This window comes from Phascolarctos cinereus, unplaced genomic scaffold, assembly GCF_003287225.1.
Source record: "Phascolarctos cinereus isolate Bilbo 61053 unplaced genomic scaffold, phaCin_HiC Scaffold_1;HRSCAF=81, whole genome shotgun sequence".
Lineage (NCBI taxonomy): Eukaryota > Metazoa > Chordata > Mammalia > Diprotodontia > Phascolarctidae > Phascolarctos > Phascolarctos cinereus.
In genome coordinates, this window is record NW_027555514.1 from 72252755 (window position 1) to 72279219 (window position 26465).

At 37.6% G+C, this 26465-nt stretch overlaps 1 protein-coding gene and 1 pseudogene across 34 annotated transcripts in view; both read left to right on the top strand.

Annotated features, from left to right (window-relative positions):
- CREM (cAMP responsive element modulator) overlaps positions 1–5803 on the top strand; it is a 71689-nt gene extending 65886 nt beyond the window's left edge. For 27 of the 34 annotated variants that reach the window (XM_020990411.2, XM_020990401.2, XM_020990399.2 and 24 more), the window contains one exon: positions 3870–4377. In XM_020990411.2, coding sequence (XP_020846070.1) covers positions 3870–4014 — 145 coding nt within the window. In that variant the 3' untranslated portion in view covers positions 4015–4377. Of the gene's footprint in view, positions 1–3869 lie in introns of all 34 variants that reach the window. The other 7 variants (XM_020990412.2, XM_020990419.2, XM_020990400.2 and 4 more) reach the window with 1 other exon arrangement.
- Positions 5804–17788: 11985 nt separating this feature from the next.
- LOC110211198 (L-lactate dehydrogenase A chain pseudogene) lies at positions 17789–18749 on the top strand (annotated as a pseudogene).
- The last annotated feature ends 7716 nt before the right edge of the window (positions 18750–26465 follow it).

Consider the following 26465-nt stretch of genomic DNA (forward strand, 5'->3'; position numbering starts at 1 on the left):
TTAAACAAACTTGGGGTCAGAGCACAGCTCCTTGGGGCAATGTATTAGAAACCTCCTTCAGAGATGAGATTGAGCTATTGACAGACTGTTCTTTGGATCTGCCTAGTTCAGTTGGTTCGAATCATACTATTGCCTAGCACTCATCTTTTCTATGTCTTTACTAAATGAACCATGTGAGAGACTTGACCAAATTTTTTTCTTAAAATCTCAGCAAGGTATGTTAACAGCAAATTCCTCTGCTCTGCCAGTCTAGTAATCCTGTCAACAAAGGGAAGGGGGCTGGTCTGACAAGATCACTGACATGAAGCCATGCTGATTTTCTGTGCTTACCACTCCTTTTTTGTATCATCTTCATTAACTTTTCCTTTGAGAATGTGTTCTAGAATTTTGCTAGAAATTGAAAACCCATTGACATATGACTTTTGAGACTTCATTCTATTCTTTTTTCAAAATGTGACATATTTACAGCCAGATTTTATTATCTGCTCTGCTTTTGGCAGAGAAGGAATGATAGGAGGGGGTGGGAACGTAAGCGTAAGTGAGCCAGCTCCAGTGGGTATACCTCCTTTCACTGTTCGCTGTACCCAGGCTCTTGATCTGTTTTCTGAACCCTCATCTCTCTTATCTTCCTGTCTAGGTGGTCTGTAGTACAGGTTGGGAGTGAGGAGGGACTTTGTTGTTGTTGAATTGTTAATGTTGTATCTGACTCTCTGTGACCCCATTTGGAGTCTTCTTGGCAAAGATCCTAGAGTGGTTTGCTATTTCCTTCTCTAACTCATTTTACAGATGAGGAAACTGAGGCAAATAGGGATAAGGGATAACTTGCCCAAGGTCACACACAGCTAGTAAGTTTCTGAGGCCAAATCTGAATTCAGATCCTCCTGACTCCAGGGCTGGCATTCTATCCACTACACCACTCAGCTGCCCTGAAGGGGAACTAGGATTCCCATTATTTGTTTTGTTCAGCACTTTATACCTTTGTTTTTAGCACCCAGAAACCTTTCAGCAGTAAAAATAAACAACTCCAGGCAATAGTATCTTCCTGTCCGCCACCTGTATCACTGACTAAACTTATTTGGGAGACAGCCTTTTTGCGTATTTGCCATGGAAGCTTGTGAATTTAAGAAAGATGAGGTGGTGTTTCCTTTTTTAGTTACCTGAAAGATCAGCTCATTCACATCTTCATTAATTCTTGAGGTTTTCCTGAGGTATCAGATAAATCAGTCAGTCGTCAAACATTTATTTATTAAGCACCTTATGTGTACCAGGTACTGTATTTCATGCTGGGATACAAGATAAAAACGCACTCGTACTGAAGAGTAAATGATGGGTGAGGTTTAGTATCTTAGTGCTCCTAATAGTATCTGCGGTTTTGGTGGGAAAAGAATTTCATTACGGAGTTCTAAGTATCAGGGAGGCTAGAGGAGGAGACACTTTTTATATGAGGACCCCCCCCCCCAGTTAGTCCTCCTGAACTCCTGCCCCATAAGCAGCCTCCAGCTTATACTGACCTTACCCACATTGTGATTAAGCTGACTGGCTTCAGGTGGCATGGCAAAACAGAAGCAGCTCTGGATTTGGAGCCAGAAGACTTGGGTTTGGTTGTAAGTTCTGCTGCACACTGTGGCATAGGGTAGGTCTTTAAGTCGTCACGTCTGTGGACTTGTGAAGGTCTGCAGAGTGTATACACACACATTATGTGATACATATACTACATATGGACCTTTTCAGATGATGGACTTGTACTGTATGATTCAAATCTAAGAGCTCTTCAGAACCTTTTTCCCCTTTTTCCCTTCTTGCCCTCTTCTCTGCCCCCCAACTCCTGTGATTTTCCCACCAACAATTTTTTCATACGTCTACTTTTCTATTAAACTAAGGGCAGTTTTTTATTTCTTCCAGTCTTCTTATCCTTGCTTACTTGCTATTTATTTCTCTTGAGTAAGAGGCGACAGCAAAGGTTCAGATATGTAGACATATAGTGTGTGAAAGTTGACCTAGCTATAAATAGGCATAGCAGGTGTTTTCCCTATCTAAGCATTGTTTAGATATGTACTATCTACTAGTGATATCATTTAAGAGTATTGTGCTTGGAAATTCTGACTCTCCTAAGTACAGGATTACAAGAGTATATGCAAGAAAAAAAGGAAATATAATATATATATATTTTTTGAAACCTACAAAACTGTATGTTGAGCTTTAAAGTTCCATTTTGTTCATTCACATTATTAAATTAACTTTATTTCAGATCTGTAATTGTTAAAATAATTATACTGTGAGAACTTTTGAGGTTATTTCAGCCCCAGTGGGGATGATAGTTGGACAATCTTTTAAAACTGGCAAATGTGTGAATAACCTTGGTTTACTTTTAAAATTAGCAATGTGTATCATTTACATTAATTGCATCTCTTATTGATGAAATCCAATTTTCTCTTATTTCTTCTAACCAGTTGAGAAGACTGAAAACTTTTGACACAGTGCTTTTATTGTTTTTAGCTAGAAAGTAGGCACTGCTCTTTTTGCTGTACTTCATTGAGGGTGCTAACTGCTGATTCCTCTGGAGAAACCGTTTACCTGCCTGAAACAGAAATATTCACCAATTAGTCATTCAGTCTTTCAATTAGATGCTTAAAGGATTATTCTTTGGGATAGATTTACACTAAATTCAAGTTTGGAAGTAAATCTAATTATTGTTTGGCAGTTTTTTTTTATTTTATACATTTAACACAACTGTCCAGATACTGTTTCTTAAAGCTCCAAAGTTGTCTTATTAAGATGGACTGAATTAGCAGTGTAACGGCTATTCCAGAAAGCAAGGTTATTCTAAGATGGATATACTTTTGTTAGGTGTTAGATTTGCCAAGGAAGAAAGGTAATATTTCAGAAAAATTTGCTGTCACAGGGTTTATACTGCAAGGAGTTAAGTGTAACATTTGCTTCCCCAACTCCCCCCAAAAAGGGAATTTTTAAATTGGCTGTTTACTTTTTGGTGGCCATTGTGTGTGAAAATAATCCAATTTAATCTCACTCCTTTTTATTTGTTGCTTTGGCTGCTTTTCTTCATGGATGCCTCTGGTGCTTTTAAATGAAGTATAATGGATGTTAAATGCATGTCATCATAGAAAAAAGTTTTGATCTTCCCGTGTGAGTTATTTTGGCAGCTTTCCTCTCATATTTCTGTGTTGTTTTGCTCTTCTGCCCATCTCCTGTTTAAATTGCTTAGAGTAATGAGCCCTGTGTTTCGTCTTGTGCACTCCTTTTTTTCAGTAGTAGTAGTGCCCTTTCAGTTGGGCACTTTTGTGACTTGTCTTATACATGTTGTTTTTTACAGATGAAATCTGTTTATCTTTTGATAAAGTTGAACCTGTCTGTTTTGCCTAGATTTTAGTATTAAAACAAAACTTCCACCAATGGTACTTTATTAAAGTTTTCTGAAGATTAATTCTTCTAAGCATTTTTGGTCAAGTAAAATTCAATTCAGGATGATAGAATTATGATGTTCCTGGTAGATAAAAACGATCAGAAGAATTGAAAGGAAATATAAATGTCACATATAGAAATGCAGTTGGCAATGTGGTCTTATTGTTTTGTGTGATGGAAAAGCAATTCATTGATGTGATCACTGTGATTATGGAACATATGTCCTTATGAAAACCCAGTTTTCTGAGCAAATTGAATGTAGTTGTTTGTTTGTATTACAGTCGTTTATAAAAGGCATGTGCTTGGTTGTAATTGTTGTACGGCTTTGTATGAATTGGCACCAGGTTTGAGTGGCTGTTGAGTCTGGGGGGCAGAAGAACAGTTCATTGAGCCATTCTTGGTTGTGCTGGGAGTTGTTCCTGTAGTCATTTGCCTTGTGTTGGTTCCAGGGAAGCTGCTCGGGAGTGTCGCAGGAAGAAGAAGGAGTATGTCAAATGTCTTGAAAATCGTGTGGCTGTTCTTGAAAACCAAAACAAGACTCTCATTGAGGAACTCAAGGCCCTCAAAGATCTTTATTGCCATAAAGCAGAGTAACTGTCTTTGACTTGGACCTTGTTTACTGTGAACTCTAATCAAGGCATGAGATGCAGCAGTTCTACAAATTGCCAGGTGGACTTGTGGAAGGGACACTTGTGACCCTTGGGAATCCAGTTTGGCTTAGTATTTGAAACTGAATTGGGAGTGTTGTTCCAAAATTTGGAATGCAACCATGATCACACAGTTATACCGAGCTTTCTTCAATCTGTTTGCCAATAGCATGCAAATGGTTTTTTGTTTGCCCTTTTTGCTTCTGCTTTTTGCAGGGAAGCTGCTAAAGAATGTCGACGTCGAAAGAAAGAATATGTAAAATGTCTGGAGAGTCGTGTTGCAGTGCTGGAAGTTCAGAACAAGAAGCTTATAGAGGAACTTGAAACGTTGAAAGACATTTGCTCTCCCAAAACAGATTAGTAGAAATATTTACGCTATGAACTGATTACAACATGTACAGTTGCTTTTGAAGGCAATACAATATATAGCTGGCAAGAATTATGGCTTTTTTCCTTTGTATCATTCATCTTATACTATAATTTCTAACATTCCTGAAATGCTTTACTGTACTTTGTTGACTCTTAGCTGTAACTTCAGTTTTTTTAAAAGAGACAAACTGTAAAAAATGTATGTAACAAATTCTTAAAATGCAATATTTGTAAGACTTGTTCCATTGCCACATATTTGCAGTTTCCACTCTTTGTGTCACTAATAGTGTCCTACGAAATAAAATATTTTGCAGGTCTTTTAAAAATCATTTTAGGAAAGGATGATCAGAGATAACACATCCAACAGTACAATAGAATTAAAACACCAAAAATACCTCAGGAAGTAGTTCATAGAAAGTATGTTCTGATTACATACTTACATGAGAATAGTAGCTCATAAATGCATTTATGGCATTTTTGAGATTTTTTTATATTAGTTGCTTTGTGAAGAAAATATTGTATTGCTGTCCTTGAATGCCATGGTTGAAGATAGTTTTTAATAGAACCATGTTGGTTACACTTTGTAGTGTTTGGTGCTCATTTAAATATCTGAAACACTTATTATAGTTTTTAATCTACAGTGTAATATAAAAGATCTTGCAGAAGTTTTTAGTGTCAGTTTTATGTTACATGATCAGCACTTATCTTACAACACATTTTCGACTTCTGAAAAGAGTTAAGTGCTTCTTGCCAAAACTGAACATCTGCACCTCAAAGTATATTGACCTATTTCTACATGGTTCCATGATCTTCGCCCTGAGGCTGTTTGAGCTGTCTCCTCTGATCCAGACCTGTGGAGCTTACACACAGAAGAGAAGATCTGTGGTGAAGAATTTATGTGTGTGTGTATATGTATGAGTGCATGTGTGTACACAAATGTATGTATGCATATGTGTGTGTGTGTGTGTGTGTGTGCTGTGGAATTGGCCTTTCCTTGGAGAGGGTAAAAAAGGTTTGGAGATTTCTTGTTAATGTGCCTCTTACCTGAATATTTGCTATTAGTTGAGGCAGCCCTAAAGAAACAGTGTTCATTGTTATTCTAAAGCAATTTGAGTTATAGGAAACATTTGTATTTCAATGGATTCAAGCTAGATGCAGCAAGATTTACAAATTCATTATATCAAGACTGTGTTTGTAATAACAGGTTGTATGTGTCTACATTTCACCTGCTACCCAGTTTTATTAAAATAATTGTTTTTAATAGCCATTTCAGATTATAGGACTAAATCCCTACCTGTCATTATATATCATCTCCTCAAGTAAAAAGTGAAGTTTTCCCATGATAAAGAATCTTTTTTTACAAATGACCTTTTTTGTCTGCATTTGTATTTTAAATCAGAATGGCTATGGCAGCTTTCCCTTGGTTAAATAATCACCCCAATTTTAGTTCATAGAATCACTTTATAGAAGTGATTAATACATACCCAGAAAGAGAGAAAGAGTACCTTTCTTTGACTATTCCTTCTCTTCTGCTCTTTTCAGACATTTCTCTTCATGTTGTGTATCTCCAGGTATACTTCCAAGAAGTAGGAGAATCAAGATGTTATTCATGTATTCTCTAGAAAAACTTGTTCTTTCCCTTTTATAGTCTTTTCTCCCCCACTTCACCATGTCATCTTATGAAACTTTTTGTCTTTTCTCCTGCAGAAAAATAAGGTGAGGAAGAAGACAAGCAGAAGAAAAGAGGAAAGGAAAGAAAAGCCAAAGTTTCAGGTGAAGAAAAGGAGAGTATTTTGTACTCATTCATTAATTGAACATTACTAAGTGTCTACTATATGCCCATAATTGGGGTAGGCACTCATAGGACTACAGAAAAAATAGAAGACTCTTTCTTGGAACTGGAAAGAGATGATCTAATAAGAAGAAAACAAGTCCTCTCTAACTGAATTTTGGATCATTTAAGTTGGTATTAATCTAAGGATAGCTTCATTTTTTTTTTAATATAAAGGGAAGTGCCTGTAGGATTTAATTTGAATTAATGAAGAAAGAGGGAAGAGAAACATTGAAGGTACAAGCCTGAACATGGGTAAATCCAGAGATATAAGTGAGAATGGCACACAGATGGGTCAGATTGGCATGTTGGGTCTGTGTTGAGCAATAGTGATAGATAAGTTTGTATGGTGGGTGCCTATTGATTTAGAGTCTTGAATTTCATGCTAATGAATTAAAATTTATTTAACAAACAGTAGCAAAAAGTCTGTAAACAAGGTTAGTGATGAGGTAATGCTTTAGGTAAGTCTGGCAGTAGTATTGATTTAAGGAGATAAATCAGGATATTGCACTCATCTAGTTATAAAGTTGTGAAGGTCCCAAACTGTGATTATAGCAGAATGTGGCCATGTAATAGAGAAGGAGGCATGAATTTGAATAGTATTTCTAAGTAGAATGAATAGGGATGAGGGATAACTGGTAAGTGGGGGCAAAAGATAGAGAAAAGTCGATGATTTGAAGATTTAAGGAGGGGGGATTAAGGTTGGGTGAAGCAAGGCAAAGAGATACAAGGTAGTACAGACAGAGATAGGAGAGTTGGAAAGAGAACACAAATCAGAAGAGGGGAAGTATGTTTTAGTTTTAAATATATTGAGTTTGAGGAGATGGCAAGATAAACATAACATGGGAGAATGTCCAGTAGGTATCTAGAAATGTAGTTCTGAAATTCAGATATGGAAAGGGTTATCAAATTGGATTTCTGTACCACAGAGGTGATGTTGAGGCTCTTAAAGTGAATGAATTCTCCAACTTGAGAATAGATGGAAAAAAGCAGAACACAAAGAATTGAGTTGAGGGTGTTGTCCACACTTAAAGGTCAGTGGCAGGAAAATGACTCAATGAAGCCGTCAGAGCAGGAGGTTGATTTCACAACCTTCTTCTTTGCAGAAAGCATCCTCTTTTTTTGTCCTTTTTTTAATTGATCAATCATTAGGTAGATTTAAAAACCTACTATATATTACCATCATTCTATTAGATGCTGAAAGGGATGCAAAAATAAGTATGATATACTTCCTGCCTTTGAGGGGTATATAATCTAGCTGTAAAAGAGAATAACCTTAAAGAGGTGCAAGAAAATAAGACTGCATCTAGCAAATTGTGTGTTTTATGAGTTGGTAAGAGTGAGAGTGAGTGAGGACCTGAATAATCAGAGAAAGTTTCACAGAGGAGGTAGCTGGTAATCTGAATCTTGAGGAATAGGTAAAATTTTAATTAAGAGTATTCCAGGTAGTTTGTAAACATTAAAATACCTCAGCAAGTCATAACGGCTTTTGCAAAGACCCAAATTTGCTTAACTCTGTAAGGAAGCTCAAGTAAGTAAACTCAAGAGAATGCTTTATGAACCCATAAAGAACCCATGCTTTGTGCTTACCTCAGCTATGACATTTTTATTTTTATATTGCATGCTTAGAATTCTATAAAATTTAAAAATATGTTCAAAGAAGGCTCTTAGAATATTCCTGCATTTGAGAAGTTTTGTGTGTGTTATTGTAGCCAAAAATATTGTTAACATAACATTGTTTTGTGGATCTGTATCTATCTATGACGAGACACTTCAGACATAATCTTTTTGGGGTAATGCCTGCTACGTAAAATCATGCTTAAATCTTATTTAAGGAATAAAAAACAATCATTGCAAAGCTAATTAACATATTTGGTGCTTAGAATAGGTTTTATTTAAAATAAAATGCCACTCGTGTTAATTCTGAGCCAGTTCTAACTTGGAAAAGCTTCGAAATCAAACAGCCAAAAGCATTCTTGAATTTCTTCAAGGAAAGGAAAAAAAGTAAAACACTGAACTGCCATGTGTTATTGGGCAATTGTTTTCCCTCTACCATTGGCATTAAGTATTGTTGACTTTTAACTCAGGCTTTCCTCTTTCCTATCTAAATAACCTATGTTCAAGGTTATTTGGTTTGAAGTTAATAGTAGGAGACTTGATCCTGCTCTGAAACGATGGCAATGCCATTAGTTCCTTCCTGTAGTAGAATAGAAACAAAAATATAATAACACTGAGCCAAAAAGTCATCACACTCTTTCTCTTTTGTGCTTTCTAATGAAATTTAATATTCTAATGAAATTTAATAGACATTGACTGCTTTGTGCCAGGAACTGTGGTCAGTACTGGATGTGCTCCTGCCCTCCAAAGCTTGAATTCTGCTTAGAGGAAACAACACACATATGACATAAATTTACATACACCCTACAAGGAAATGCAAAATAAATATGAATTTGCTGGTGGAGGAACACTAAAACCTGGAGGAATTGGGAAAGGCCTCATGTAGGCAGTGGCTTGAATAATGAACCTTGATGATGGGACGTAGGAATTCCAAGAGGCGGAGGTTCAGGCATAGGGGAGATGCAATGTCTTATACAGGGAGTAATAAGCACTAGGCCAGTTAGGCCAGAAAGTAGAATATATGTGGGGGGAGTCTTGTGAAATGAGTCAGAGAATAGAGTTTGGAGCCTGACTGTAGACTAAATGCCAAGCAGAGATTTTTGTTGTATTGTAGAGGCAACAGAATGCTACTGAAGATTCTTGAGAAGCTTTAGTAACACGAATTATATAGTTGTATTTTGAAGGAGGGGAGAAACTGGAGGCAAGGACAGTAATAGAAACTGTTGGAATAATTGTTACGAGGTGCTGAGACCTCAGACGTGTTCTGGCTCTGTGATCCTGGAAGGGACTGGACCTTTGTACAGCACTCACCTCACAGGCTTGTTGTGAGGATTAAACAAGGTAATAATTACCTAGAACTTAGCACATAACCTGCCACAGAGCAGGCACTACATACTTAGCAGACAAAGCCTTTTGAAATAGAAATATAGGATTATCAAGTCAAAAAAGACATTAGAGATTAAGTCCAACACTCTAATCTTATAAATGAAGCTTGGAGAAATTGAATGCCTGCTGGCAGACCTGGGCCTAGAAATGAGGACCACTGACCTGAATTCCCTCTTTCAACCATATCGGGCTCTTTTGCTATTGGTTTTATGTTGTCACTTTCAGCTAAAGTAATCAATTTTTTGGTTCAGCTTTAGGGTAGGTTAGGTGTATATGTTATGAAAAAGGTCTGTATCCTTCCCGATTGATAATTCTGCAATTTATTGAAAACCATGTAAAGCACATTGCCTCACCACAGTCTTGTCATCCAGAATTTCATCTGGTTTCCATGAGAGTAGACAGTCTTCAGACATTATTCTCACTAAAGAACAGGAATTAAATAATATTGTTGCCACAATGCTTTGCCCTGGCTTTAGGAAAGGTATCTCACCTACAGTAAAAGAGTTTTCTCAGTGAATGCCTTGCAGTAAAAGTCACCTGTCTTTCACTTTTAGAGGTTATAGACTCATGATTCAGGCTATATAAGTACTAAGTTGTGATAATAAAGCTCAATCTTTTACCATGAGTTCTTCCAGTAATCATTTTCATGAATTATGTGATATGAAGATATGCCTAAACAATAAGGCATCATTTATATCATAGAAGCCCTTGATTGGCAGAGCCCCAGGCATATAATCCCTCAATCTTATGTTAGCATTTAGGGAGCACGTACTTTGTGGCAAGTAATGTGGGAGAAGCAAGAACTAAAAGGCACCATCCGTACCTGGAGTCTTAAGGAAATCTAGTTCCACTGTTAAGAGCCAAATTTCTTAGGTAAATGATTAACTGAAAACTTCGAGTGTAATGCAGTTTCTTCTCCACCCTCACCCCTCTAAACAGCCCCCAGGGTCCTACACTGACTCCTGAGACAAGGATTTTCATGTCTAGCTTGGATTGTCAGGGCTCCTACAGTCTTCAGGGCTTCTTGGCAGGTTTAAAATGAAAGCCCTCAATGCTGCGATTGTTTCGTTGTTTTTTCCAATCACCCGTCCTCCTGGCCTGGGTTCCTTTTAGCCTGGAAGAAGAGACACATCTCTAACTCTTCTCCGTCCCTGCTTTTCTCGTGATTAGCCCATACTTCTTTAGTTTTTCCGCTTTAGTAAACGAGAGGGAAATATACAGAGGGGGGCAGCAAGGTGGTGCAGTGGATAGAGCACTGGCCCTGGAGTCAGGAGGACCTGAGTTCAAATCCGGCCTCAGACACATCATACTTCCTAGCTGTGTGACTCTGGGCAAGTCACCTAACCCCAATTGCTCACTAAAAAAAAAGAAAGAGAAATATAGAGGTTTTTTTTTTAAAAAGGAGAAAGTTTAGAAAGCCTTGGAAGTTAAACTAGTTTAATATGCCTAGATTGTTCTCTTTTTTTCCCCAGACCAAACCCATTCAGTAAAGATTTTTCTTTTTGAGTCATTCCCCAACTCTTTTAAAGCTCAGTGCTAGACCAAGTACTCAGGTTTGTAGCTTGAGAGAGATCTAGTTTATCAAGTCTGCTAAATTTCTCATACCTTCTGGAACCTATTTCTCAACTTTATTTACACATTTCAGGCTCCTGAATTACAAAAGGCACTAATCTGACTTCCCAAAGATTTCTCCCATATGTTTCTGGCTGTCCTGCAAAGACTTTGCAGAAGCCTTCCTTGCACCTTCCTAAGATGTTTAAATGGCATCTGTTCAACTTAAGATCCCACCCTCATTCCTGACCATAGGAAATTCCTTTTCTTGGTCCTTTCTTATTCTGAGTTCATAATCTTATAGTTCCACCCTTTAAAAATCTCTCTCGTAGGTTTTGTATTACCCCATGAGTACATTATCCTCCTTACCTAGTAGAAGTCCTAATTCACCCTGAAACCACAGGGGAAGGGAAGAGAAAACTTTTTTCTTAAAGCAAATTTACTAGCTCGTCATGACAGTTTCTGACCTTCTGATGAAGCTTAGCTTTTCTGCCTATTTCTGTAAGCTCACATCTGGGCCACTTTTATTTCTGAAAGGACCACAATAAGTGACTGAAAGCGAAAGGTAGTTAAAATGACCTTTTTTCTGAAATCTGCTTTGCACATATTTTGTTCCATAAAAGAGCTCCCCTAAAGACTGACCTATGATTCCTTTGCCACTAAGTTCCTTTTTCCAGGGTGAGGGCTGCCTCCAGTTCATTGGTAGAATAGAGCTAAATGACCATGGTTCTGTTTCCCAGCTTATCTTTTGCTGATATGAGCCCAAAATGTTTTTCTAAATCCTATTTAATGTTCATCAACAAAAAGGAAAAGAATCCCTACTTTCCTTAAAACAGCATTATAGGCAATAATTTGAGCAAAATGTATGCCCACATTTTTGGGGGGGGCAATCGGGGTTAAGTGACTTGCCAAGGGTCACACAGCTAGTGTCAAATGTTTGGTCTGAGGCTGGTTTTGAACTCAGGTCCTCCTGACTTAAGGGCTGGAGCTCTATCCACGTTGCCACCTAGTTGCCCCCCCCCCACATTTTTTTAAACACACATTTGTTAGTATGGGAAAGTCCTACAAGTATACTTAAGTACTTATAGCCCTGTCAATGTGAATATTCCTTCCACCATTACAGATCACATCCCATCCCTCTCATCTTGTCTGTTTTCCCATAGATTTATCATAGATGATGTACCTATTGTGGAGTGGCCTTCCTCTAAGTTTTTTTTTTTAATTTAATTTTAAATTCCAAATTCTCTGTCTCTCCCATGCATTGAGAAAGCAAGAAATATAAAACCCATTACAAAATGTATAGTCATGCAGAACAAGTTTTCATGTTAGCTATGTCCAAAAAAAATATATGTGCTTCCATCATCACTCAGTCCATCTGCTTTCTTTCTGGAGGTGGATAGCATGTTTCATCATCAGTCTTTTGGAACTGTAGTAGATCATTGCATTGGTCAGAGTTCCCAGGTCTTTCAAAGGTCTTTCAAAGTTATCTTTATAATATTGCTGTTGCTATAGCAATTGTTCTGATTCTGCTCCCTTCACTTTGCATCAGTTTATATCTTCTGAGTTTTTCTGAAACCAGATCCTTCATCATTTCTTACAGGACAGTAGTACTCCATCACATTCACATACTGGTTCAGCCATTCCCCAATTGATGGTTATCCTCTCAGTTTTCTTTGCCACCACAAAAAAGAGGTGCTATAAATATTTTTGTACGTATGGGTCCCCCACCTCCATTTGCCTCCCTCTCTGCCTCTTCTTCACCCTGAGGCATAGACTCCAGGTCTTTTTTCATTTTATGGGAAACTGAAACACTCAAGCTGTTGTCAATCCTTATTCTCACTACAAGATTGGCTCACTTTCTTTATTGTCATACATTTTTCAACTAATTTATACACGTGGAAAATCCTCTGCCTATTGATTTGTCTCAAGAAAGAATCATTACTTGTAGATGAACTGATTGTTGCTAAAGGCACTATATAAAGTACCTTTAAATCAGACATAGTGACTCTCAAAGGAAACCTCTTCTATTATTACCAGTGGTGTTATAGCTGGTTCCTGTAGTTTGTTGGAATGTGATAGGAATGAGACCATAATCAATGGTTTGACAACTTAGCCTGCCAGTTATCTTTGTCCTGCTCCATTCTGTGGCTATAGATGACATCCTTAATACTGGTTAGCTCTCCTAAAGATCCTTGTTCTCCATTTTGGATGAGATAGGTGAATGTGAATAGATCAGTGTAAATCCACTATAATGCTACTTCTAAAAAATTCAAAATTTATGCTAGTACTGACGGTGGGTCAGTAGCTACATTTTTGTTGGAGGGCACCTTATTTTTTTGCTTTTGTTCAGGAAGATCTGGTTAAAAATTTCCCTCCTAAAATCATGACCCTTCTAAACCTTAATAAACAAGTGATCATTGTTCTCAAATTTCCAGAGAATTCAGTAGCACCCCATCTTGACCTGTATTACATCTTTATCCTTCAAAAGAGTTTTAAATTTCTTAATACCCAGGTTTCCTAATTATGATTGACTTTCAGAATGCTAAATCAAAGATTATATCCATGCCCTTTTTCCTTAGGGTTGGTCCTTAATTTTGGTAAAGGGAGAGTTATCCTCTCTTCTGGCATCTGTAAAACCTTGATATGAGACTTTTAAAAATGTTACCTTAGCATAGTTTCTAAATAGATTCAAGGAAACTTTTGTTCTTACTGACTAAAAAGTTTGCTATGAACTTTTCAACAGGAATATTATGATGATGAATCTGATGGTATTGAAAAAATGACATAGTAATCACAGCAGTTTTCAAAATGCTGTAGGATTCTCTATTAATTGCAGTCTGTATGTCCAGTGAAGCAGCACCAAATGATTACTACTTGTAGAAGAATTTTTCATTTAGGAAAACTCTTTTTAAAAAAGTCATTGGTTTTTGTAAAAATAAAATTGAAAGAAAATTAGATTGAAGTTTCCATAAGAAAGTATCATTATGTAAAAGAACATTGATTTGATTTGGGTTTGATCACCAGCTGTTTAATACCAGTGGGATGACCATGGACCAGTCATTTTACTTTGCTATTTCTCATCTTTAAGTACCATACCAGCCCTAATGTGGAGTATGTTGAAAAGAACCCTACTCTAAACTTGTGGGATTGGAGCTTGTGAGCTCATCAGTCCCTGATCAGTCAAATAATCATGTATTAAGCATCTGATATGTGCCAGGATATGTGCTGTCTATTAAGGCTACACAGACAAAAATGCGAACGTTCTTCTCTTCTGTTGGAGAGACAGTTTCTTCATAGAGATGATTTGAGGGGATCAGAAAAGGTGCCGCATGTGTGATACTGTGACTTTGCAAGTTATTTGTGCTCATCTGTGAGATGGGAATGATAGTATTGCACTTCCCTACCTCTTGAGCTGTATGAACCTTGAAGTGCTTTAATTTTTATTCAGTGAGTTATTAGAAAGCAGCTTGATGCTTTGGAAGGAAGACAGGATTTGGAGTCAGTTCCCTGGGTTCAAGTCCCAGTTCTTCCCCGTGTTATCCAACATTGGACAAGTTATTTCACCTCTGGGCCTCAGCTTCATCTGTAAAAGGAAACTGCACTTGAGGTAGGTTAGTTCGCCTCCAACCTTCCTTCCAGCTCCAGATTTCTGCCCAGTAGAGAACATAAGCTCCTTGAGGGCAGGAGCTGTTTATTTTTGTCTTGATATCCCTAGAGCCTATTGTGTGCCTGACATTAATAAATGCTTGTTGAGTTGATAAATCCCCAAATTCCTTCTCTGAAGCTTTTGATCTCTATCGATGGAGTAGAAAGATCCCCTCCTTTTTTTTTGCATTTGTTTAAGTCAAACTCTTTTGTGTTTTCCAGTGTATAGTGTTGCATACTTTAGAAAATCAGATGGTAGTCTAAAAATAAAATCTAGCATATTCATAATAAACTTCAGAAAATAAAAACTCATCTAAATTTTGCTGTATTATATTTTACTATTAATAAAAGTGTAACTTTTATTGTTCTAAGGATTTTTGTCCGTATGAATTGATTTACTGTCTCAGTTCTTTGAAGAGACTGCTTGCTTATAATTTGGTATAAAAAGCATATACGATGACTTTGAACTTAAAACTCTACCTTTTGACATTTGATAGACTTTATATTAAGAAGGCATTTGAAAGTATTTCCTAATTGTTTTTAGTTTTAGATAACTAGGCTTCTTAGTTTTCTGAGCAAAAGAATTTTCCATGTGAGCAGCTACACCTAATGGTGGTTGTTGGTCTCTGGAAAAATAGAAATTAAGGAAAAATCAGTAGTGATTGCCTTTGTCTGACCCCTTGTGGACACAATGGAGCCTTACAGAATCTAGTTGTTTTATTTTGTTGTTTTAATGTTCTTGGGGTTTAGTCAAATGTTAATTTGAGATGTATGGAAAGAATCCTTTTCATAAACTTTTCTTTGAGAAGAGGTGCTAAATTATTTAGAGAAAATCAGGCCTAGTAAAATCATTTGTTTTTAAGGCAGAACGCATTTTCTCCAGACCTACCAGTTTCATGGAAGTTTGTGCTGAAAACTTAGGTGATTGATTAATCCATCAATAGTAAACCTACATTTAGTTGAGGAGGAGGAAGGTATAACATCATATATTTAAGTGGGTTTTTTTTAAAATCAACTTATTGGGCCCCTTTACCTCCCTACCCTCCTTGCCCTCAAGTAAAGTTAATACAGGAAGGAAAGAGCACTAGGGTTAGTGTATGAAGACCTGGGTTTCAATCCTTCACTAGGTATGAAAACCTTAGGCAAGTCACTTCACTGCCGTAGTCTTCCATTTCATTTCCAAGGCCTTTTTTTTTTTTTGCGAGGCAGTTGGGGTTAAGTGACTTGCCCAGGGTCACACAGCTACTAAGTGTCAAGTTTCTGGTCTGAGACTGCATTTGAACCTCAGGTCTTCCTGACTGCAGGGCTGGTGCTCTATCCACTGTGCCACCTAGGCGCCCCTTCAAGGCCTTTTACTGCCATAAGTGTTAAGACCTTTTTCCAAACTCTCAGATTTAGAACAGGATGGGGTGGAAATATCAAGTATAAGGGTTGTGTGAGGAAAACACAGTGTGAGAGTTCTTTTAGGATAAAAAGAAACTACAAACCTCGTCCTGGTCTTTACAGTGCAGCCAGTTTCGTAACACCAAAACATAGCTAAGAAGTGAGGCAGCAGTTTAGGCTGTTCATTTAATGAGCACCCCTCAATCATACCCATTTTTTCAAACCCATCTAAAGTCCTGAGTAAAGTCTTTTTAGAACACAGTGACTTCTCCTTCCTCTGAACTCAGAGCTTGTATTGTTCACACAATTCTTTTGGCCGTTAATTTTGGACTAATTTTAAATTATGTCTGTCTTGTTTCCCAAGCTAGATTTTAAGCCCCTGGAGGCTATTGGGAACAGATTTATATATCTTCAATTCTTCCATAGCATCTAAAACAGTTCCTTGCACGTTAGAAAGTGCTTAGTAGCTATGTGCTGATTAAAAATAGGGGACACTATCCCTGCCCATGTGGGGAGCATACATACATATGATAGGAAAAGCTCTAGACCTAAAGTCAGAAGGCCTAGACTTAGAAAGGCCTAAATACTGGTACCTAAGAAATGTGTGGCTTTTTACCAATCCACAAAATGGGGGTAATAGCCATGTATACTACCTACCTCACACAGTTGTTGTAAGGAAAATGATTTGTAAACTGTAAAATGCTAACATAAACTATTACCCCATTATATTGTCACATCCAGTACTTGAAAGGAGGGCCTGTGTAGGCCTTTTGTTCCAGTTTTTGTTTAGCACTGTGCCCTGTTCCTAGAAGGAGCTTAATAAAAACTGGTTGAATTGACTTAGAGAATTTGTTCAGTTGAATCAGGTTAGGTCAGCAATCCTCGTTTTTTTGTCCATAATGTCCTTATTCTAGCCCTTCAGCTTTCTTATGGTGCCACTCTCCTCCATATTTGGTAAAATCCTTTTAAATAACACTCTTTCTAGCACACTGGGTTTTCTTACCTCCAATTATGCCTCTTCTCTCCCCCCTTCCCCACATCTTTAACTTCTACTCTTGGACTGCCAAGCATTTTAGGAAAAAAATCACAAAACTATGAGGGCTTGAGTCCAATACAGATCCATGCTATCTTAGATGTATCAGGTGAGCCTTCATGGCCACTCAAAATTCCTTTTATTCATCTCCTCTTGAATTGCTTTCATGTTCTCCCTAGAGACTGTTCCAAACCTTTTTCCATATTCTTCAAGTCCAAGTCTTAGGTGTTGCCTCCCTTTCTGTCAGTTGACATTATCTCATATTTTATGGAGTGAATGGAAGTCATGTGGTCCAAACTCTCTGAGCTAACTCCACTTCAAAGCATTGCTGTAGTCATACCTTTATTATCTCAAAATTCCTTTGGATTTTCACAGATTCTTTACTGCTCTTGTCTTAAATGTCCTCCTGTTCAAGGCTAAATCCTTCACCTTAGTTATTGATCTCTTCCTCACCCACCCCCTCCAGGACTTGTCTCTATCACCAATATCCTCTCTCAGCTGTCTTCCATCTCTGTAGTGACTCATTCCCCTTTTCCTGTTAAGATGTTCCATTATGTCCAGTCTCTTGACTTTTACTTGCCACTTGCATCAGGCAAGTCACAAATTACTGTCAGTCCTTCCTAATATTTTTCAAAACTATTGCTGTCTTTAAATTTATAGTGCTTTCTGTTCTGATTTCTGTGGAAGTGATTTGGGTGTCTGTGAATTTGTAAAGGACAGGTTTTGAATTTAGGCTGGCATAATTTATAGAAATTAGGAAAACCTTAATGAAGTTAAAGGGAGGACTCAATCAGAAGCGGAAAAGAAGAATTCAAGGAGAAAGAGAAGGCAGGTGGCAAAATAAGATAAGTAGACATCTAACTTAGAACTTTCGCATTCTGACCAGCAACCTCGATCTCCCCCAAAATGGCAACTACTGTCAAAGATCAAGCTGATTGTGAATGTCCTAAAGGAAGACCAGGTTCCCCATAACAAGATCACTGTTGTTGGGGTTGGTGCAGTTGGCATGGCATGTGCCATCAGTATCTCAATGAAGGATTTGGTTGATAAACTTGCCCTAGTTGATGTAATAGAAGACAAACTAGAGGGATAGATGATGGATCTCCAGCATGGCAGCCTTTTCCTCAAAACGTCAAAGATTGTTTCTGGCAAAGATTACAGTGTGACTGCAGGCTCAAAGTTGGTGGTTGTTACAGCTGGGGCATGTCAACAGGGAGAAAGCGGTCTTAATTTGGTCCAGAGCAATGTGAATATCTTTGAATTCATCATTCCCAGTATTGTTAAATACAGCCCTAATTGCAAGCTGCTTATTGTCTGCAATCCAGTGGGTATTTTGACATTTGTGGCCTGGAAGCTAAGTGTGTTTCCTAAGAACCGTGTTGGAAGTGGTTGCAATCTGGATTCTGCCTGTTTCCATTACCTATGAGGGAGAAACTTGGTGTCCATTCTTCAGGTTTTTATAGGTGGGTCTGTTCCTCTGTGGAGTGGTATGAATATTGCTGGTGGCTCTCTGAAGAATATCCTGCTTTGGGAACTGATGCTGATTCAGAGAATTGGAAATAAATAGATGGTTGACAGTGCTTATGAGGTGATCAAGCCAAAGGGCAATACTTCCCGGGCCATTGGCGTATCTGTGGCACATCTGGCAGGAAGCATTATGAAGAATCTTAGGAGACTGCATCCAATTTCCACCATGATTAAGGGCCTATATGGCATTAATGAAGATGTCTTTCTTAGTGTACCATATGTCTTGGGGCAGAATGGCATTTCAGACATGGTGAAGGTAAGCCTGAATCTGGAGAAGGAGGGCCATTTAAAGAAGAGCACAGATACTCTTTGGAGAATCCAGAAGGAGCTGCAATTTTAAAGCCTTTTAATGTGTTGCCATTTTACTATAGAGAACATGACAGTGGTTAAGGGGTTATGTATGATGCACTTTTCAAATAGGTCAAATCTTCCTCTAATTAGTGATTGAACACCAGAAGTGTAAAACCTGTGAACACACTCTGGTCTCTTCCTAAAGTTAGAAGTAGGGAATAGTACAGTGTAACTACTATGTGTTAAACCCTGTTGTTGTATATGATGCTGGATAAGACTTGTACAGTCTTAGTAGTTGGTGTCAAGCAGAGCCAGCGCCCCACAGGTATCTAATCGCCTGCCTTGGATGTAGGTGCTACAGGTTCCCATAGGTCCAGAAGACAACATTCCTGGATACAAAACACTATATCGTAGTAATACTTTATTGATACATTGATTACCTTTGTGCTCCTCTCCATTAGGGTTCTATAGCATGGCCCCGTGTATCACCTTTCCAGAGGACCTGATTTTTTTCTACATATAAATGTATTAATAGTTGTAAATTTCCATATTATATAAAAAGATCTATATATGTACAACAATGCAGCCAACTCCTCAGGTGTCATACTGACCCTAAATACTAAATAAACAAAAAACTGATTTAAAAAAATAAGGTAAGGAAAGGTAAGTAAGACAAATTGGTTAAGACATGGTAAGAATTTAGTATGAGAAGGAAAAGGAGGTTGAGAATAACCATCAGGTTACTAAGAAATGATAAAAAGGGAATCGATTTATAAAGGGAGTAAAAGGGATTTGATTTCTAAAGGTTCTGGAGATTCTTTGGGGGGTATAGGTTGAATGAGGTGACTGCTGTGGTTTATTCCATATCCAAAATTGTTATTCGTGATCCTTACCACTTCAAGCCTAGATCACTGAAAGAGAATTTGCAATGGATCTTCTTACCTCTAAACTTTTCTCTTTTTAAAAATTATTTTTAAACAATATTTTATTTTTTCTAATTACATGTAAAGATAATTTTAACATTCATTTAAAAAATTTTGAATTCCAGATTTTCTCCTTCCCTTTCCTGTCCCCTCCTAAAATGATAAGCAATTTGACAATAGATTAAACATGTGCCATCATGTAAAACATATCCATATTAGTCATGTTGTGAAAGTAGAAACAGACCAAAAGGAAAAAAAAAACCAAAAAAATATAGTGAAAATAGTATGCTTCAATCTGCATTCAGACTCCATCAGTTCTTTCTCTGAATGTGGGTAGCATTTTCTATCAGAAGTCCTTTGGGCTTGTCTTGGATCATTGTATTGCTGAGGAGTCATTTATAATTGACCATCACACAATGTGGCTATTACTGTGTAAAATACTCTGGTTCTGCCCACTTCACTCAGCATCAGTTCATGTAAGTCTTTCCAGGTTTTTATCTGAAATCTGCCTCCTCATTTCCCATGGCACTATAGTATTTTGTTACATTCATATACCATAGCTTGTTCAGCCATTCCCCAAGTGATAGGCATCCCCTCAACTTCCAATTCTTTGCCGCCGTAAAAAGCTGCCATAAATATTTTTGTGCGTGTAGGTCCTTTTCCCTTTTTTGTGATCTCTGGGATACAAACCTAGTAATGGTGTTATTGGATCAAAAGGTATGCAGTCTGATTGCTCTTTGGGTATGATTCCAAATTACTCTCCAGAGTGGTTGGATCAGTTCACAATTCCACCAACAATGCATTAGCATCCCAATTTTTCCACATCCTCTCCCAACATTTATCATTGTGTTTTTCTGTCATATTAGTCAATCTGTAGGTGTGAGGTGGTACCCCAGAGTTCTATTTGAATTTCTCTAATCAGTAATGATTTAGAGAACGCTGCCTGTTCATATCCTTTGACCATTTATCGGTTGAGGAATGACTTGTAATCTTATAAATTTACTCCATTTTCCCTATATTTGAGAAATGAGGTATCAGAGACATTTGCAGTAAAATTGTTTCCCGGCTTTCTGCTTTTCTTCTAATCTTGGCTGCATTGGTTTCGTTTGCACAAACCCTTTTTAATTTCATATAATAAAAATATCCATTTTACATCTTTTAATGTTCTCTCTCTCGTTTGGTCATGAATTCTTCCCTTCTCCATATATCTAACTGGTAACGATTCCTTGCTTTCCTAATTTCCTTATGGTATCACCTTATCTTGGTATATGGTATAAGATGTTGGTCTATACTCGTTCCTACCATACTGTTTTCCAGTTTTCCCAGCAGTTTTTGTCAAACAGTTCTTATCCCAGAAGCTGGGGTCTTTGGGTGTATCAAACACGAGATTACCATGGTTATTTACTACTGTCTTGTGTATCTAATCTATTCCACTGATCCACTACTCAATTTCTTAACCCTTAACAGGTAGTTTTGATGATTGCCACTTTATAATATAGTTTTAGATTTGGTATGGCTAGGCCGCCTTCCTTTGCATTTTTTCATTAATTCCCTTGATCTTCTTGATCTTTTGTTCTTCCAGATGAATTGTTATTATTTTTTCTAGCTTTATGAAATAGTATTTTGTAGTTTGATTGGTATGGCACTGAATAAATAAGTAAATTTAGGTAGAATCCTCATTTTTATTATATTGGCTCAGCTTACCCATGAGCAATTTATAATTTTCTAATTGTTTAGATCTGACTTTATTTGTGTGTAAAGTGCTTTATAATTGGGTTCATGTAGTTTCTGGGTTTGTCTTGGCATGTAGACTCCCAAGTATTTTATCTTCTCTATGGCTATTTTAAATTGAATTTCTCCTATGTCTTAATGCTGAGCTTTGTTGGTAATATATAGAAATGCTGATGATTTATGTGGGTTTATTTTATATCCGGCAACTTGGTTAAAGTTGTTCATTATTTCAAGTAGTTTTTTAGTTGATTCTCTAGGATTCTCTTAAGTATGCCATCATAACATCTACAAAGAGTGATGGTTTTGTTTCTTCGTTGCCTATTCTAATTCCTTCAACTTCTTTTTCTTCTCATTGCTATGGCTAACATTTCTAGTACAATAAGCAAATAAGAGTGGTGATAATGGGCATCTTTACTTCACCCCTGATTTTACTGGAAAGGCTTCTAGCTTATCCCCATTATAGAAAATGCTCACTGATGGTTTTAGATAAATGCTACTTATTATTTTAAGGAAAGCTCCATTTATACCTATGTTCTATAGTGTTTGTAATAGGAGTGGCTGCTGTGTTTTGTCAAAAGTTTTTTCTGCATCTATTGAGATGATCATATGATTTCTGTTAATTTTGTTATTGATATGCTCAATTATACCACTAGTTTTCATAGTATTGAATTAGCCCTGCATTCCTGATATAAATCCCCCCTGGTCATCGTGTATCATCCTGGTGATGTAGTGCTGTAATCTCCTTGTTACTAGTCTTTTATTTACTTTTTTTTTTGCGTCAGTATTCATTAGGGAAATTGGTCTGCAGTTATCTTTCTCTATTTTGTCTCTTCTTGGTTTAGGTATCAGCGTTATGTTTGTGTTGTGTAAGGCATGTAGTTAAGACTTCTTCACCTATTTTCCCAAATAGTTTGTAAGGTATTGGAATTAATTGTTTAACTATTTGATAGAATTCACTTGTGAATCTATCTGGTCCTAGGGATTTTTACTTAGGGAGTTAGTTGATGGATTTTTTAAAATGTTTTCTTAAAAAAGGTTATTTAAATATTCTATTTCCTCTTCTGTTAGCCTGGGAAATTTATATTTTTGTAAACATCCATCAATTTCACTTATATTGACAGATTTATTTGCATACTTTGCACTGGGCAAAATAACTCCTAATTATTGCTTTAATTCCCTCTTCATTGGTGGTAAATTCAGCCTTTTCATTTTTGATACTGATAATTTGACTTTCTTCTTTCTTTTTAAAAATCAAATTAACCAATGGGTCACCTATTTTATTGTTGTTGTTTTTTCATAAAATTTTCTTATTCCCTTCCCCTTCAATTTTCCTATAGGGCAGGATAGATTTCTATACCCTATTTCCTGTATTTCCTGAAAACAATTTTTTTAACTTTTGTTTTTAAAATTTTGTGTTCCAAATTTTCTCCTTCCTCCCTCCCCACTCACCCTCATTGAGAAGGCAAGCAACTCAGTAGAGGTTATACATGTGTAGTCATGCAAAACACTTCTATAGTAGTCATGTTGTGAAAAACTTAAGTATATTTCCCTTCATCCTGTCCTGTCCCCCATTTATTCTATTCTCTCTTTTGACTCTGTCCCTCCTTAGAAGTGTTTGCTTCTGATTACACCCTCCCCCAATCTTCCCTCCCCTCTATCATCCTCCTGCTCTCTTGTCCCTCCCCATCCCATTCTTGTAGGGTAAGATAGAGTTCCATACCCAATTGAGTGTGTATGTTATTCTCTCCTTAAGCCAAATCCGAAGAGAATAAGATTCACTCATTCCCTTTCTCCTCCACTGTAAAAGCCTTTTCTTGTCAGTTTTACGTGAGATAATTTACCCCATTCTACCTCTCCGTTTCTCCTTCTCTCCGTATAATCCTCTTTCACCCCTTAATTTTATTCTCCAGATATCACCCCTTCATCTTCAACTCATCCTGTGCCCTCTATCTATGTATCTGTCTATCCATCTATCTATCTACCTATCTATCTATCTATCTATATACATACATATAATTTTTTCCCTCCAACAACTCTAATACTTACAAACTCATGAGTTACAAATATCATCTTTCCATGCAGGAATGTAAACAGTTCAACCTTAATAAGTCTCTTATGATTTCTCTTTCCTGTTTACCTCTTCATGTTTCTCTTGTGTCTTGTATCTGAAAGCACATTTTCTGTTCAGCTCTGGTCTTTTCATCGAGAATGCTTGAAAGTCCTCTATTTCACTGAAAATCCATTTTTTCCCCTGAAGGATACTCAGTTTTGCTGGGTAGATGGTTCTTGGTTATAATCCTATCTCCTTTGCCCTCTAGAATATTATATTGCATGCCTTAATGTAGAAGCTGCTAAATCTTGTGTTATCCTGATTCTATTTCCACAGTACTTGAATTGTTTCTTCCTGGATGCTTGTAATATTTTCTCCTTGACCTGGGAACTCTGGAATTTGGCTCAATATTCCTAGGAGTTTTCCTTTGGGGATCTCTTTCAGGAGGGATCAGTGGATTCTTTCAATTTCTATTTTGCCCTCTGGTTCTAAAATATCAGGGCAGTTTTCCTTGATAATTTCTTGAAAGATGAAGTCTAGGTTTTTTTGCTCATGGCTTTCAGATAGTCCAATAATTTTTAAATTCTCTCTCTTTGGATCTATTTTCCAGGTCAGTTGTTTCTCCAAGGACATATTTCACATTGCTTTCTATTTTTTCATTCTTTTGAATTTGCTTTATAGTGTCTTGATTTCTCATAAAGTCACTAGCTTCCAATTGCTCCATTCTAATTTTTAAGGAAGTATTTTCTTCAGTAAGCTTTTGGGCTTCCTTTTCCATTGGCCAATTTTGCTTTTTAAGGCATTCTTCTCCTCATTGGCTTTTTGGACCTCTTTTGCCATTTGAGTTAGGCTATTTTTTAAGGTGTTATTTTCTTCAGTATTTTTTGGAGGTCTCCTTTAGCAAGCTGTTGATTTGTTTTTCATGATTTTCTTGCGTCACTCTCAGTTTTTCCTCAACTTCTCTTACTTGCTTCTCAAAATCCTTTTTGAGCTCTTCCATGGCCTGGGACTGATTCATATTTTTCTTGGAGGCTTTGGATGTAAGAGCTTTGACTTTGTTGTCTTTTTCCGGTTGTATGTTTTGATCTTCTTTATCACCAAAGTAAGCTTCTGTGGTCTCTTTTTGCGCTGCTTGCTCATGATCCCAGCCAATTAATTGAGTTATGAACTCTTTGTTAAGGTAGGGGTCTGCTTCCAGTGTGGAGAATGTACTGTCCCAAGCTTTGGGGGTTTTGTGTAGCTGTTTTCAGAGATACTTCTAGGGACCTGTAAATTTTAAGTTCTTCCAAGGTGCTATGATCGAGGGGCAAGGTGTTTACTCCTTTCCTGGCCTGTCCTCTGGTCTGTGAGTGACCACAGGCACTCTTTTCTGTCTTGGAACTGTGAGGAGGATTCTCTCTCTACAGCCACTACAAGCTGTGCCATCACACCAGCGCTCCTCCTCGTCCCAGGACTGCTACCTAGAAATGTGACCCAGATCCATGAACGGGCAAAGCAAGAGAATCCTGCACCAGCAGACAGATCCCTGCAGTCCCCCTCTGATCAGCCACTCAATTCCCCCTCAGTTTGTGGGCCAGTAACTCTGGAGGCAGCTGCTGCCCTGGGGCTATGCTTGGGAACTGGGGCTGGGACTGCACTGTGCTTCTCTCTCACTGACTTTCCTACCTTCTGAGTTGTCTTTGGCATTCATGGGTTGAGAGATCTGGAAGCTGCCACAGCTGCCCATGATTCAGTCCTCTGAGGGCTGCTCCAGGTTTGATGAGGCCTGTGAGACCACGCCAAACTGTGCTTCTCTCCCAGCCCAGCACTGTATACCTTCCTGATGAACCATCCAGGTTGTCTGGGGCTGGAAATTTGTTTCACTCTGTCTTTTTGTGGGTTCTGCTGCTTTAGAATTTGTTTAGAGCCATTTTTTACAGGTATTTGGGGGAGAACTCAAGCAAGTCACTGCTTTTACTCCACCATTTTGGCTCTGCCTCCTAATGAATCTTTTTAAAATACCATTTTGCCCACGTCTCACCCTTCTCATTGGCTTTCCAATGCCTACAGAGTAAAGTTAAAACTCTTGAACTAAAATTCAAGGCCTTCCACAATCCAGTCCTGAATGATCTTTTTGAAATGTTTTACTTCAGTAAAACTAATAGATTTACTATCCTCCAGAGAGGTCATGTACTTTGGTAACATCATTCTCCTTGCTTGGAATGATAAAATTAATCTCCCCCTCCTCCCTGCCCCCCCCAAAAAAAAGAAAAACAAAAACAAAACACCTACATACCCTTAACCTGTTTACTGAAATGTTATTCCTTCAAGATGCCTTTAGGTCCTAAAAGCCTCCCCCAGCCAATGTAATTTCAGTGATTAATAACTCTTCTGAGGTACAGCATATTACTGTAGCACTCATTTAATACTACATATATGGGCTTCCTTATATTTCTATCTTTTTAATACATTCAGTTGTTCCAACTAGGATATAGCTCCTCAAAAGCATCTTCATATGCCCAGTTTCTAGCACAGTGCCCTTCATAGGGCAGATATATATAAATATTAATGACGATGATATGAAGTTAGAGATAGTAAAAGATTCCATTTGATTCTGGTGGAGCATCTTCAGTATCTGCAACTCTACAACAATTAGCGTGCACAACAATGGCATAAATGCCTCACTTCTTTATGCATATGCCTTTGTCCGCTTGCTTAATTATGTTCAGTATAGTAGCAAGAGACTTCCGGTTCCTGAGAACCTAGCAATAATTCTTATATCTGGAGATAGGTAACATTAGTGAGAAGTGTATGTTAGTAAAAAAGCCCGACCTGACCAGCTTAAGAGAGCTTCAAGTCAAGTCAACAAGCATTTATTGAGCACCTTCTATGTGCCAAGGATGCTGCTAAGAACTTAGAAATATCTCATTTGATCCTTATAAACCAGAGAGATAGGTGCAATTATGTTACAGTTGAGGAAATTGAGGCAGGTAAGAGTTTAAGTAGCTTGCCCGGGGTCACATAGCCAGTAATTGTGTCTGAAATTTGAACTCAGGGTTTCCTAATGGGAGTAAAGCCCAGT